The sequence below is a fragment of the Nipponia nippon genome, unplaced genomic scaffold (assembly GCF_047370975.1).
Source record: "Nipponia nippon isolate SJK-2023a ecotype South Korea unplaced genomic scaffold, ASM4737097v1 scaffold_26, whole genome shotgun sequence".
Taxonomy (NCBI): Eukaryota; Metazoa; Chordata; class Aves; order Pelecaniformes; family Threskiornithidae; genus Nipponia; species Nipponia nippon.
Genome location: NW_028262343.1, coordinates 1,803,158 through 1,817,662, shown reverse-complemented (window position 1 = coordinate 1,817,662; position 14,505 = coordinate 1,803,158). Strand labels below are relative to the sequence as shown.

The following is a 14,505-nucleotide window of genomic DNA, read 5'->3' as shown; positions in this document are numbered from 1 at the left end:
AATATTCAACTACTCTATTTTTGGACAAATAACTTTAAAAGTAGACACTTTCTGGATTTTTTTTTCATAGGGAAAATGCTATTTTTACAAGCAAAGCAATTTTGATATTGGAAATATGTGACAAACCTTAGTTTACAACACTTCATCATAGCTCTGGAGAGCTTTAAGATGCCAGATTTTTAACAGCTGTGAAAAGCTATTTTTGACATTTTTAGTGTTTTTTTGAATTAATGAAACTTTTCCCAATTTTCATTATGAGGTTCAAAGATACTGCATAATTTTGGTCTTGTAAAAAAAGATATGGAGCACAGTCCCAGTGAGCTTGTATTAAGTTCTCTGAAATAGCCCTAAAGTAGTTTTCTGGTAAAACGTTCGATATGACTAAAAATACATGCAGATATGATGCCTTATAAAGGTTTTATTGACATTCATTTACACAATTTATTCACGGCTTTACCATTTGTAAGTAATGTGTCCGCCTCAAGTTCCTGCTGATAATTTTTCATCTCATCATGCATCACCTCTTTCCATAGGTATATGTTAATATGCATTCCCACTACATATTATATCATGATGCTTGGGCATATGGCTGTGTAACTATTAGCCATCAGTTGTGTAAAGGCCAACGCAGCATTTTCCTCCTCAGAAGTCGGAACCAACCTCTGTGATTCACCTGTGACTCTTCTGGGTCGGGAAACCAGAATCTTACACTGATTCCCGAATCTCCCAGTTGCATGGAAAATGTAGCATTGCAGCTATCACCAGCATGAGCTCAATCAATTCATCCCATTTCTGAACACTAATTAAAAAAGAGAAAGGTAATTACAGAATGAACAGAGATGATGTTACTTACACCATATAGCTCTGTGCGAATTCTAACAAAACACCTCCTGTACCAAGTTCCTGTATCGCTCTCTATTTCTATGAGCTCATCTATCTGCTTCGGAGTTTTGATTCTGTTAACCTAGAAATAAAAACAGAACAGCAAATATTTGCATTTTCTTGAATCATTAACTGCCTATTGAGGAGTATTAGAAGGTTTTAATAAATCCCATAAACTAAAAATGAGCAGATATTAAACCTATGTCCACACTAGGAATGCTTTAGAAATATAAAAGAATAGTAGCATGCTATAATGCCAAAGTTCATTATGGATGCAACTGTATTGAAAAGCTCTACTTTCAAACCATGCAGGAAATCCATTTCCTCTGAATAAAACAAGCTGTTACTGTCAGGTTTTGCTAGAGTGTTGCTGTACATATATCTAATGCCACAAAGGATAAAACATTGTTTAAACCCTCAGTTAAGCATGTCCAGAGTTTGCTATCAAGTTGTTTCTGACTTGCTATCACAACATTGTTGAAATTGATTAAAGATACATTATGAAAATAGAAGCATTTGAAATGTCAAGAATTAATAGCTGAATAACATTTTTCTTTTGTTCTTATTTCCTGTAGTGGTAGACAGGGAACTCTCCTTGTCTTTTGGATGTCAACTTTAACTATTCTTTTTAATGAAGAGAGAAAAAGTTATGAGAAATTATCTGGAACCATGCATGTTATTGCTGTTATGGGCAATCATCTACTTCGTCTAAAGTGAAATGAGATAAACAAACATCAGGGAAAAATACAGAAATACCAGTGACAGAGAATGTGATGTTGTCTACAGTGCTAATTTTCACTTGCACTCTCCTGTGTAGCAGAACAAGAATATGTTATATGGTCTTCTCAGCCACTTCAGGACCTGACAAACTTATACTTTTGTATGGTTTTGTTTTGGCTTCCACTCTGGTTCTAGGATCATAGCAATATCACAAAAGGCAGTGTATTCATCCACAGTTTGTTTAAAAAGATGTCAAATAGAAAGAGAATGGAAAGAAAATAAATAAAATGGGGAAAGGGACTGACATATAAGAAGGGAGAGAGCAACAGACTGAGTGTTCAATGTTTGGCTGCAATTTCTGAAGGTAGCAATAGCTTGTGTTTCTTCTTAACAGAATGAGGACACCACCACCCACAGATGTATCATAGTGGATTACAGGACATCAAGGAATAGCAGTATTGATGGTAAAGCTCTAGTTTTCAGCCCACTGCTTTTACAGATGTACACCGTTTAAGATGCACCAGCAGCCTCATCCCGTGAACAAAAGCAAACAAAAGCCCACTAAGTGGTTTTAGCTGTAACCACCTTCATTTCTGAAACACTGCAGCTCACCGTCTTGCCAAACCATGACTATATCTAAAGCCTGTACCCTTCTCGTCATGCCTCTTCCAATAGCAATAATCCTGTCTGCATCATTCAGTTGATTTTAAGCTTTTCTTAAACTGCTTTTATGAAACATTTTATACAAAAGACTGAGTTGAGTCCTCCAAGATTATTTAAGACCTCATACATACAGACATCCTCACATGCTCTCATGCCACACCTCCTGGCAGAAAGGGCATGCCTTTTGAATCACACCGTATAAGCAAGAACAACACTTGTAGGCTGAGGCAGCCTTTTCACTGTCCTGGCCACCTGACTTGTTTGGAGCTGTGAAGGTTGGGGTAATCATATATATCCTAGGACCACTGTATTTTACTGGGGACAAAAAGCCCATGGCCTTGATGGTCCTTTAACATAAGAAAAGTCCTATTGAATCAGGACAATGGTCCATCTGGACCATGCAAATTCAGCTGTCAGTATATGAAGAATTAAAGAAGAAACAATAAAGAATACCTATTTCAATGAAAATGGAACTTCTGTTTAAAAGCGATGGCTAGAAATATGCAATGTTTTAAATTTTACAAAATCAAGACATGCTGCAAAGGAAAACGTTTGTAGAAAAAATGATTAATTAATACATGGCAATGAAAGAGCAGAGAGAATTTTGGTTTTAGGGATACAAAGATTTTTTTTTACTTAAAACATTTAAACCAACTGATCTAATGAATGCATATTTTAAGAACCCAGGAAGGCAATTAAGCATGTACACAAACATTTATCATAGGTAGTCCCATAATGGAAGATACTGTCAACTTACTACTGGCTCTGTTAGTGTCACTGCTCTCAGGAGAGATTTTCAAAAGTATTAAGAGCCACCACCTCCACAAATTTCACGGTCAGTCACTAGAATACATCCATTTTGGAGTTTCTAACTCTGAAACCAACTGTTCATTAGTTGATGCTTTTTCTGTTCTAAAGGTTTGAAGATAAAATCCTCAATAATATGAGCAACAAGAATAAACATGACTTGTGAAAAAAGCTTCTAGGAAAAGATGACATCAATATAAATAGGAAATTATATCAAGGGAAAGCACACTAAAACTATAGCAGTAATGGAGAAAAAGTTGCATCAGCTGTAGAATTAGAAAACACACTGTCAAAGGGTATCTGTTTGATGGAACTAGTGACATGAAGTGGAGGAAAATATTAACACATTAGTCATAGAATGATACTGGATGAAGCAATGGGGCTTAGGAGAGCTATGTGAATAAATTGCTGAGACAAAATGCCACAATATCCAGGACTAATTTAAATTTAAAAAAAAAAAGAGAGGCTAAAAGGATGTCCCAGATTATGAAGACTTTCTTTGCATTCTGGGTTTTATAAAATAAAGTGCTAATAGTGTCCAAAGAGGAGACAATGATGCATTTTTTAATGATATTAATGGAAGCTAAAATTAGGGACTTCTATCAGTGTGTAACCTTGACATACAGTACAGTATTTCTAATCCTGCAACTCCTTGATATCAAGAGTTGAGTCTTCCCAATGCTCATGGTGGAAACTAGCAAAAAAATCCCGAGTGGTGTTTTTTTCCTTATTCATGGCTGGCCAATTAACGAAAATAGTTATAAATAAACTGCTGAGTTTAACATTGTTCAGTGTTACATTTTAACAACCGTAGAGAGAAAGACTTGTTAGATCAGAAGAACTGGAAACAACAAGCACGTGTTTTGTTTTCTTCTCCATAGCTGCTTTATGATGCGATTACAATTACATCAAACTGATGTGAGACTGTAGCTGGTCCTTCCTCCCACTTTTTGTCCCAGCATATTTCTGTCTTCTTCCTCATGCCTAAACTAACACCATAGGGGGATAGGGTCTATGTTACGGCTGACTGTGCAATCAATCAATGAATATCAATGCTGGCAGAAGAAAAACAAAGTGACTGGGGGCAGGAATACTCTGTCTGAAAGCAGCTCAGATCAGCATGTGTGAAATTAGACCCTAGCTGTACAGTGTTAGGCAAATCCCTTTACTTGTAAATGTGTAAATGAAATAAAAAATAACATTTTAGATTAGACAGGATATGGGGTAGGTCACTGGTGTATCAATAAATGTAGATTTAACATGATAGATATGCTAACCAGCCTTCTTTCAGGATAAATATAGGAGTTCTTGAGCTTCTTTGTGGAAAAAATTAAATGGAGGCAACAGAAACGGCATCCAAGGCAATAAATTGCAAGTCTCAATGGAATAATGTTATACGGTCAGATGGTCATTCCTTGAGACTGCCTGCAAATGCAGAACCTTTAAGAGGATTTCTTAATTGAGTTATATGTGCATTAAAGCACAGAGAAAGCCTCTGGAAGAGGAAAAAAAATCCCACACATGGCTCTGAGAGGGAGCAGAGTGACAGCACTCCCACGGCACAGCACAAGCTGGAAAGGCAGACTGGATTTCAAAGCAAGAAAATGCCTTCTGCTGTTTGGTCCTACTGTATTCAGGAAGACAAAAATGTTGTGTGTATTCTTTATAAATAAGGAAGATGCCATAAAAAAGCCCCACATCTGAACTGCCAATTTCTCCTCCAAATAGAAACAACCCATCAATACTTTGAATATGGTCTTATCATTAGACCTGCAAGTCAACAACAAGATGCAGTTGAGCTTCCAAGATATTTTGAGAAAATTAAATGTCTGAAAAATTACTATTTCACAGAAATGAAAACAAATTTTTAACAATTACCATTGTAGCTAATAAAAATGAAAAATAAATTCAAAAGCTTTAAAGACACAACAGACAACTAATTTGGACTTCTACTATGTGCTTGCTGTTATTATTAAGGATGAGTAAACAATAAAAAAACACAGATGGAGTCTATTAAGTATCTCAGTACAACAGAAAAAATGATCACACCATGGGTTCGTATGCTCAAGAATATGCTGGCCAAAGGCTGATATCGTAACATCTGCTGAATATATAACAATCTCAGTAGGAATTCAGTTCTTATATTTAGAGTGCAAATGATTGGCTTTGTCATGCAGAGCATTAATATTGATTGCTTAAGCACTCCAGACCTTGCCAGTCAGCAAGCTGGCTGATGTGCTAAGCTATTAGCTTTAAAAGCAATACTCACTGTGAAGACTTTCTCAGGCTGACTACGAGCTCGCATGTTTGTGTCATGAATTTGCTTGAGTATCATCCAAGCTTCATCATGTTTTCCAACCTAAACATTTGATCAAATAATTTAAACAAAACATATATTCAGATTAAGATATTCTATAGTCACTGAACAATCTTAATGCCTGTTATACAGATGTTGTGATGTAAACACAGAAATAATTTTGACTGGAATTTAAAAACCATTTTGAAAGTTATACCTCCAGCAAGAACCGTGGACTTTCTGGCATAAAGGTGAGAGCTACCACAGAAGAGACACAGGGCAGTGCACAGATGATCACAAATACTCGCCAGCTGTGAAACTGGTAGGCAGAGCCCATGCTGAAACTCCATCCTATGAAAGAAGAAATTCACAAAATATAGAGAAATAAGGACTATTGTATGTGGGAGTCTGCAGCTTTTTGGAGATGCAAAACGATACCTGTATCTAAATGATGCCTGATAGATCTCTTCTATTTCCACAAATATCAATGATTTCACAAATAATCTTACATTATGAATTTCAGCCTCTTGCATGTGACTCATCATGCTGGAAAATGGCCATATAATGCAGGTTGGGAGACTTCCTTACACAGAGATGAAGAAGCCTCTTTCAAGCCTTTTGGCAAAATCTGCATGAAGGTAGTTACGTGAAAACAGGGACACCATCATCATACATAAGACTATACATACAAAGAAAAAGTTTTGTATGAATACTGGAAGAAGGGAGAATTAACAATCTACACTCAGATGATATATTTTATGGAATTTTATGACCTCTGAGAATGCTGCATCTGTGTGTCTATTAAAGTAAAGGCTTTAAAAAAAAAATCCATCAATCTATTAGCTTTCACCAACACTGACAAAATCGAAACCTAATTGGCTTCTTCAAGTCTTCCTCTTAGAAGCTATTCAAAGTAGTAATGAGTATTGGGTGTTGAATTCTCATAGAAAATCATTAGCAATCAATAAGAAAGGAAGAAACAGTAAAAATATGAGAAAAGCATTCAAACAGTACAGTTAAGTCTACAGACTGCTAGAAACGGAAATGCTAAAAACAAAGTACTCAAAATCTCTATGCTCTTGGACCTTCTTCAAATAAGCAGGCATCTTGTAACTCAGCACTAAAGCATGGGGATATGGTTTACATCTGATCTAATTTTCTTTCAATTTTTTTTTTTGGTTGAGTTGTTTCTGAATTAGTGTTTCCCTTCCATTGGTAGCATGGATGGTTGAGGCCAATCTATATATTTGATTACAAAATATGACAACTGGAATTTTAAGGTTTGCAATTCTGTCATTATTATTAACAAAGAGTTAATTTCAATACTCTTAATAAGTCTCCTAATGTAATACAGTGCAACACATAAAGCATTTACAGTGCCCAACTTTGGTTTCCATCTTCTTCCAGAGCACTATACCACTCCTTCAATTCTGTTAAAAGTAGACCGACAGCCGTCCCCCTGCTCCATAACTAGATGCTCAGGAAAAAATATTCAGTATTTAAACTTATATCTTAGATGGACAACCTTAACACTGAAGTAGAGAGAGAATTATAATTATATAAAGAGGTTAAGAAAAAAGTACTACAGGAAAAAACCTCTCCTCATCCAAAAAATTTTTCTTGAGATATATCTGAGTGCTGACTAATAACATGAAGTAGAAGCCATTGTTAAAATATACTGAGAAGAACGTAAAAGGAAATACTGGAAAACCTGCATGTGAAACTGCAGGGCTGGTAGTTCAGCTTTTTAATAAAATATCTGATTGGGTGGTATATTATGACTGGACTATTGAAATGCTAGAATTTTAAGAACTTTAAGAATTTCTCTTAAGAAAGAGAAAAATATGATTTGGGTAGCTACCTGACCTTTTAGTCTGGCTTCAATACAGCAGAATCTTTCAAGTAAAATTTTCAAGGAAAACTTATTAAAAGCAGAGTGGAAGATAAGAATAATGATAAATGACAGAAGTGGTTACTGGAAGAAAATGGAATCCTGGCTAATGAAAGAGCTGACATTGGATTCATCTGATATATTTCTTTGCTAACTGATTTTTCTAGACAAAAGACATGGTAAATTAAATCTGTCTGGATGTCAGTAAACAACTGGTACAACATGGTACCAAAGGGCCTATTAAATAGTTCTTCAAAGGAGGTATTAATCTCTTAAGTGTATAGTGTATTTTGGAATTTAAAGATCTCATGCTATGGATCATAAATACATTCTTAGAAAACAAAAATCCTTTCTCTTATCAAAGTACTTACATGCTACAATATGAAAAAATACAGTCATTTGCCCTTTATCAACAGCTCGGTGAAACATTTTGATCTGCAGACTTTTATAAGTAAGGCTCCAGATAAACATACCTCTCCCCTCCAAAGTTCCCTCCAACAGAAGGAAGCTGTCCAAAGAAGCTGTCTAAAATGTCATGTTAAATTTTATTCCAAAATAGAACTTGGAATGAAAATTTAAGATTTAAAAAAAAACCAAACAGAAAAGGATGTAAAAGTGTATTAAAAATTTGCTTTTACTGACTTTTGGAAAATGTTAACTTTTAATCTTATGGAATTCCAAATCTTAAATAATATGGGCATACTTTTCATCTAAATTGGGAAGGGAAGGAAATAAAGAAGGAAAGGTTTACAGTGAGTTAATGAGGCAATTAGAAACCATACCTATGTTTTGGGTATTGTGTACGCATTCTATTATAATCATTAGAATTATACTCTTCATTATATATTTTAAACTATAGTACAAAATCACCTGGTATAGAACTTGCAAAATTATTTCCTTTTAGTTAGATTAATTTTCGATCAGAGCAGTGAGCTCATCTGACTTGCTGGGCAGTGGTGCAACTGCTAGTGTCATGGGAAAGGAGGCACAGGACTGGGGTTTTCATCTCTCAGAACAGTACGATCAAGGTACTGGCTCTTGTTGTCATTAGAAACTGTCCCAGAAATACACAGAGCCACTAGTATATTTAGACAATCTGCCTTTTATCACTCTGGCTTATGTTTTGTAAGACTGAGCTGTAGAAAGAGCACTTCTGTGGTAAATGAAATCAACCTGGCTTTATGTCTGTTATAAAACAACAGCAACATCTTGTGCTCTGTAGCCAGTCCTGGAAAACACTGGTAATAATTTATTTTAAGGTGTCATTTATTAATGTAAGTGAACCATACTGCACTTAATTAAAAGCAACGAGTGCACCATTCATCCTGCTGTCATCCTGACAACCTGCAAAACATCTTTGCTACTCCTCAAAATGTCTGAGGGGCTTGTCAAGTGAAATGTTCAGTATGGGTTTTATTACTGTTATTCCATCTTTTTCTCTATGCATTGTATTAGCTGCTGCAATTTATCTCATGATTTAACATATCTGACGAATTAATGATAATAGTGAATGGAGCAGAGCAAAAGCAAAATGTACCAAGATGCTAATCTATATCTAATCACCAATTTATATGTTGAATTCAATGTCAACAAAATCTTCCCTCCCAACTCAGCATTTCATCTACTCCATAATATTAATAAATTAAAAGGATATTATAAAAAAGTTCTTGCTCCAAAGGAAAGAAAAGACCATTTCTGTCATAGACTTTCTGAATAAATATAGAGGTAGACTTGTCCATATTATGCTGAATTTTATAGAATCATAGAATGCTTTTGGATGGAAGGGACCTTTGAAGGTCATCTAGTCAATCCCCCCTGCAATTGGCAGGAACATCTACAACTAGATCAGGTTGCTCAGAGCCCCATCCAGCCTGACCTTGAATGTTTCCAAGGATGGGGCATCTACCACCTCTCTGGGCAACCTGTTCCAGTGTTTCACCACCCTCAGCGTAAAAAAATTCTCCCTTATATCTAGTCTGAATCTACCCTCTTGTAGTTTAAAACCATTACCCCTTGTCCTATTGCCATTGGCCCTGCTAAAAAGTCTGTCCCCATCTTTCTTATAAGCCCCCTTTAAGTACTGAAAGGCTGCAATCAGGTCTCCCCAGAGCCTTCTCTTCTCCAGGCTGAACAACCCCAGCTCTTTCAGCCTTTCCTCACAGCAGAGGTGTTTCATCCCTCTGATCATTTGTGTGGCCCTCCTCTGGACCCTTTCCAACAGTTCCATGTCCTTCTTGTACTGAGGACCCCAGAGCTGGACACATGTATGTTACCTGAGAAACAGTGGGTATCTTCAAGGACAAAGATCATCTTTTACAGTGGTTAGGTGATGAGAGTCTACCCAATGAGAGCAGACTAATGGGGATGGTTTGCTTAACTTTTCAAAATGAGGACGGATAGGGAACTTGATAGCTCTCTACAAATCCATAAGGGTTACACTGAAGTGCAATGTGGGCAATGAAAAAAATGGGTGACTACAGGATCTGTATAAATACTGGCTGGCAAGGGGAAGGTTTCTAAATACCAGAGGAATAAAGTTGTGGAACACCTTTCTAAGAGACTAATGTGAGCAAAGAAAGCCTAACCGAATATAAGAATTTTATGGCATGGTTAGCTAAAGACTGACCCGTCGTGATAACAATTTTCGTTAGTCATTCAGCAGGAATTGGAGGAACTGGATTCATGGCAGTGTCAGAAATTGTCAAAAGCCAAGTTTGCATAAACTCTTGTCTTTTGGTAGATCAAGGGAGGGAGTAGACGCAAGAATATCCCTAAAATTAGGGTCAGAGGAGAAACATCACCAAGGAGTTTATAGGAATTCATAGATTCCATAGCTGCTTCTGCAGAATCCTTTCTATAATTTTCTAACGTTGCTTATTTCTGTTTTAACACACGATCTTTGGTCAGAACTCAGCTCTCTAGCCTCAATTTTTAATGTCTTAAATTTGAGAAATATCCAATAACTAAGATGTGTGATTGATCCATAATATGTTGGGTGAACAATTGGCTGATGGGTTGGGCTCAAAGAGTTATAGTAAATGGGGTTACATCAGGCTGGTGGCCAGTCACCAGTGGGGTTCCCCAGGGCTCAATTTTAGGACCAGCGCTCTTTAATGTTTTTATAAATGATCTGGACGCAGGAATCCAATGTACATTAAGTAAGTTTGCTAATGATACTAAACTAGGGGGAGCTGTGGACTCCCTCGAGGGTAGAGAGGCCTTACAGAGAGATCTGGATAGACTAGAGAGCTGGGCAATCACCAACCGTATGAAATTTAACAAGAGCAAGTGCTGGATTCTCCACCTGGGATGGGGTAATCCTGGTTATACATACAAATTGGGGGATGAGAGGCTGGAGACAAGCCCCGCAGAAAGAGATCTGGGGGTTTGGGTGGATGGCAAGTTGAACATGAGTCAACAGTGTGCCCTGGCAGCCAAAAGGGCCAACCGGGTCCTGGGGTGCATCAAGCACAGCATAGCTAGCTGGTCGAAGGAGGTGATTGTCCCCCTCTACAATGCACTGGTGCGGCCCCACCTCGAGTACTGTGTGCAGTTTTGGGTGCCTCAGTATAAGAAGGACATCAAGCTATTAGAGTGTGTCCAGAGGAGGGCGACCAAGATGGTGAAAGGTCTCGAGGGCAAGACTTATGAGGAGCGGCTGAGGTCACTTGGCTTGTTCAGCTTGGAGAAGAGAAGGCTGAGGGGTGATCTCATCGCAGTCTACAACTTCCTTAAGGGGGGCAGTGGAGGGGGAGGTGCTGATCTCCTCTCTCTGGTGACCAGCGATAGGACACATGGAAATGGAATGAAGCTGCATCAGGGGAAGTTCAGGTTGGATATTAGGAAAACGTTCTTCACTGAGGGGGTGGTCGGTCACTGGAACAGTCTCCCCAGGGAAGTGGTCACAGCACCAAGCCTGTCAGAGTTCAAGGAGCGTCTGGATGACACTCTTAGTCATATGGTTTAGTGTTAGGTAGCCCTGCGAGGAACAGGGAGTTGGACTCAATGATCCTTATGGGTCCCTTCCAACTTGAGATATTCTATGATTCTGTGCTTCTAATTCTATGATTCTATGATCTAAATTGCCACATGGTGGCACTGTTACCACACTTCATACAAAAATAAGTTTAAAACAAAGTCTGCACAAAGAGTTCTACTATTAAATGTTATGTTGAGTATTTCCCAAATCTAAGCTAAATCAAAATTAGGAGGATGACTGGAAATATTTTGCAGCTGGCAGCACTGAAATACATTATTATTGCACTTATATTTAGTCTGTCCTGGCATTACTGAGTTTAACTGTGAGTAATACCTAGGATTTGAGCCCATATATTTTAGTGGTACTGATTGTAATAATGGTAAAACATCACTGAAACTGAAAAAAATGAGTTCAGGTAAGTTATATAGCTGAGGAAGCGTGGTTAGATGGTTTTATGAGACTGAGTGAAATATATGGTTTCTCACAAATGCGAAAATAATGTTTTCAGAATTATTCTTTAATTGTATTAATATGAAATTCCAGTAACACAAAGTTGTATTGTCTTTCCTGTGATTAGATTATTAATATCACATGGGAAAGGCAATGATGTTTTTAGCCTGTATAGATAGATAGATAATCTATAAACCCACTACCCACTAGCTCAGCAGGTCAGCTGCTGGTAATTTTTGCAGAAGGAATCTGGAAATAAAATAGCTGAAGTGTGGCAGACCATGATGGAGGTACCTTAACAAAGCTGCCTGTAGAAGACTCTCTAATTCTCATCCGCATCTGTCTGGCTTTCTAGCTGATGCTATTAGTCCCTGGGAGCCATAAGGATCAACGCTTCAATGGAAGAAGAAAGTAATAGTGTTAAACAGATATATTTTATAAATATATTAAACTCAGATTTAGTCTGCTGACACTTAAAACTGTGATTAAAAGGAATGAGGCGTTTTCTAAAGACACATTTCCCCTCTCCGGCAGAGGAGGGGGTTGTCAGCCACTGACACTCATCACTTCCCTGTGCTAGTATTGATCTTCATCTGAAGACCTGAGATTATAAGGTTTCCCATCGCTCCAGTAACATTATCTGCCATTTAGACGAGCCCCGGGACAGCTGTAAGGAGGGCTGACCTCGCATAGAAAATTATTTGCTCTCTAATAACATCAGACACAATTTCTGTATCCAGTATCCCAGTGAGGCCTCCAGCTGTAGTAACTCTGAACAGTGACATCAATAATCCGCTTTTTTAATGTTTCTAATACCTGCTGTAGTACTGCCCAGTTTTACTTTTCATTGAGAAGGAAGTTTGTGTATACCCATACCTCAGTCAGTGATATGATACTATGGTATATGATATGCCCAAAGTCCATTGAGGTTTAGTCATGATATGTCAGCCTTTCACTTAACTATACACGTACTCTGTGAAGAATATAGAGCTATGAATGTATTAGGTTTCTGTCTCCTTGCTATGGAAATGCTAATGCATCTGTGACAGGCTTGATAGAAAAACCATAAAAAATAGATTTAAGTCACACTATCTAACAATGCTGGGGGTAAAAAAGGACATGGGAAGCTTTTAAGTCATTGCACATGTGGACTGCGATGGTCTGTCTGAAATCTGACTTTCATTTGGCCCTAAAATATGGCTGTATCAAGATGCTGTGACTCACAAGAGACAATATAGGGAAGAATTTCATCTCTGAAATGGCAGAGGTGATGAACAGATGTAATCATGTTAGAGAATTAAAGCAACAACTCCTAATAAGAGAAATGCAGGTACCAAACAGCCTGGTCGTATCATTGTCTAATCTTGGCAGATGCTAGAGGTAGCAAAGGATGTTTAATTAGTCATCTATTTAAGACTAGGAAACATAGGATCTCACTTGCCTTTCTAGCTAGAGAAACATGAATACAGGTAGAGACTTGAAGTAGTCTGTTGTCAGTACTGAGCCTAATGGGAATGGCATGTCTGTATCTTGACTTAGCAATGGAAGTTATTCTTGCAGATCAATTTTCTTTACTGGAAAGGATATTGGGCCAACTAAACAAAACACAGAAATGAATAAAGGAAAATCACTCATTAGCAGTTCACATTCCATAGAATCATAGAATCGTTTAGGTTGGAAAAGACCCTTAAGATCATTGAGTCCAACCATTAACCTAGCACTGCCAAGTCCACCACTAAACCATGTCCTCAAGCACCACGTCTACACATCTTTTAAATGATGACCAACACCCACCTCCCTACAACCTCCTTGCAGGTAGTTGCAGAGAGCGATAAGGTCTCCCCTCAGCCTCCTCTTCTCCAGACTAAACAACCCCAGTTCCCTCAGCTGCTCCTCATAAGACTTGTGCTCTAGACCCTTCACCAGCTTCGTTGCCCTTCTTTGGACATGCTCCAGCACCTCATTGTCCTTCTTGTAGTGAGGGGCCCAAAGCTGAACACAGTACTCAAGGTGCAGCCTCACCAGTGCCGAGTACAGGGGGATGATCTCTTCCCTGGTCCTGCTGGCCACACTATTTCTGATACAAGCCAGGATGCTATTGGCCTTCTTGGCCACCTGGGCACACTGCCGGTTCATATTCAGCTGGCTGTCGACCACCACCCCCAGGTCCTTTTCCGCCGGGCAGCTCTCCAGCCGCTCTTCCCCAAGCCTGTAGTGTTGCATGGGGTTGTTGTGACCCAAGTGCAGGACCCAGCACTTAGCCTTTTTGAACCTCATACAATTGGCCTCAGCCCATCAATCCAGCCTGTCCAGATCCCTCTGTAGAGCCTTCCTATCCTCCAGCAGATCAACACTCCCACCCAAGTTGGTGTCATCTGCAAACTTACTGAGGCTGCACTCAATCCCCTCATCCAGATCATCAATGAAGATATTGAACAGGACCGGCCCCAACACTGAGCCCTGGGGAACACCACTCGTGACTGGCTGCCAACTGGATTTGACTCCATTCACCACCACTCTCTGGGGTCGGCCGTCCAGCCAGTTTTTAACCCAGCGGAGAGCGCACTTATCCAAGCTGTGAGCAGCCAGCTTCTCCAGGAGAATGCTGTGGGAGACAGTGTCAAAGGCCTTACTAAAGTCCAGGTAGACAACATCCACAGCCTTTCCCTTGTCCACTAAGTGCGTCACCTTGTCATAGAAGGAGATCAGGTTAGTGAAACAGGATCTCCCTTTCATAAACCCATGCTGACTGGGCCTGATGCCCTGGTTGTCCCATATGTGCTGTGTGATGGCACTCAAGATGATCTGCTCCATAAC

The 14,505-nt window shown here is 38.7% G+C and overlaps 1 protein-coding gene across 1 annotated transcript in view; it reads right to left on the bottom strand.

Moving 5' to 3' along the window:
* The window catches only part of LOC104022969 (synaptic vesicle glycoprotein 2C-like), a 110,790-nt gene that overhangs the window by 36,245 nt on the left and 60,040 nt on the right, over positions 1 to 14,505 (bottom strand). The window contains exons 8-10 of the mRNA XM_087762468.1: positions 5,586 to 5,719; positions 5,342 to 5,431; positions 854 to 964 (exon numbers count right to left, since the gene is read on the bottom strand). Of these exons, the coding sequence (XP_087618594.1) occupies positions 854 to 964; positions 5,342 to 5,431; positions 5,586 to 5,719 (335 nt within the window). The remainder of the gene's footprint in view (positions 1 to 853; positions 965 to 5,341; positions 5,432 to 5,585; positions 5,720 to 14,505) is intronic.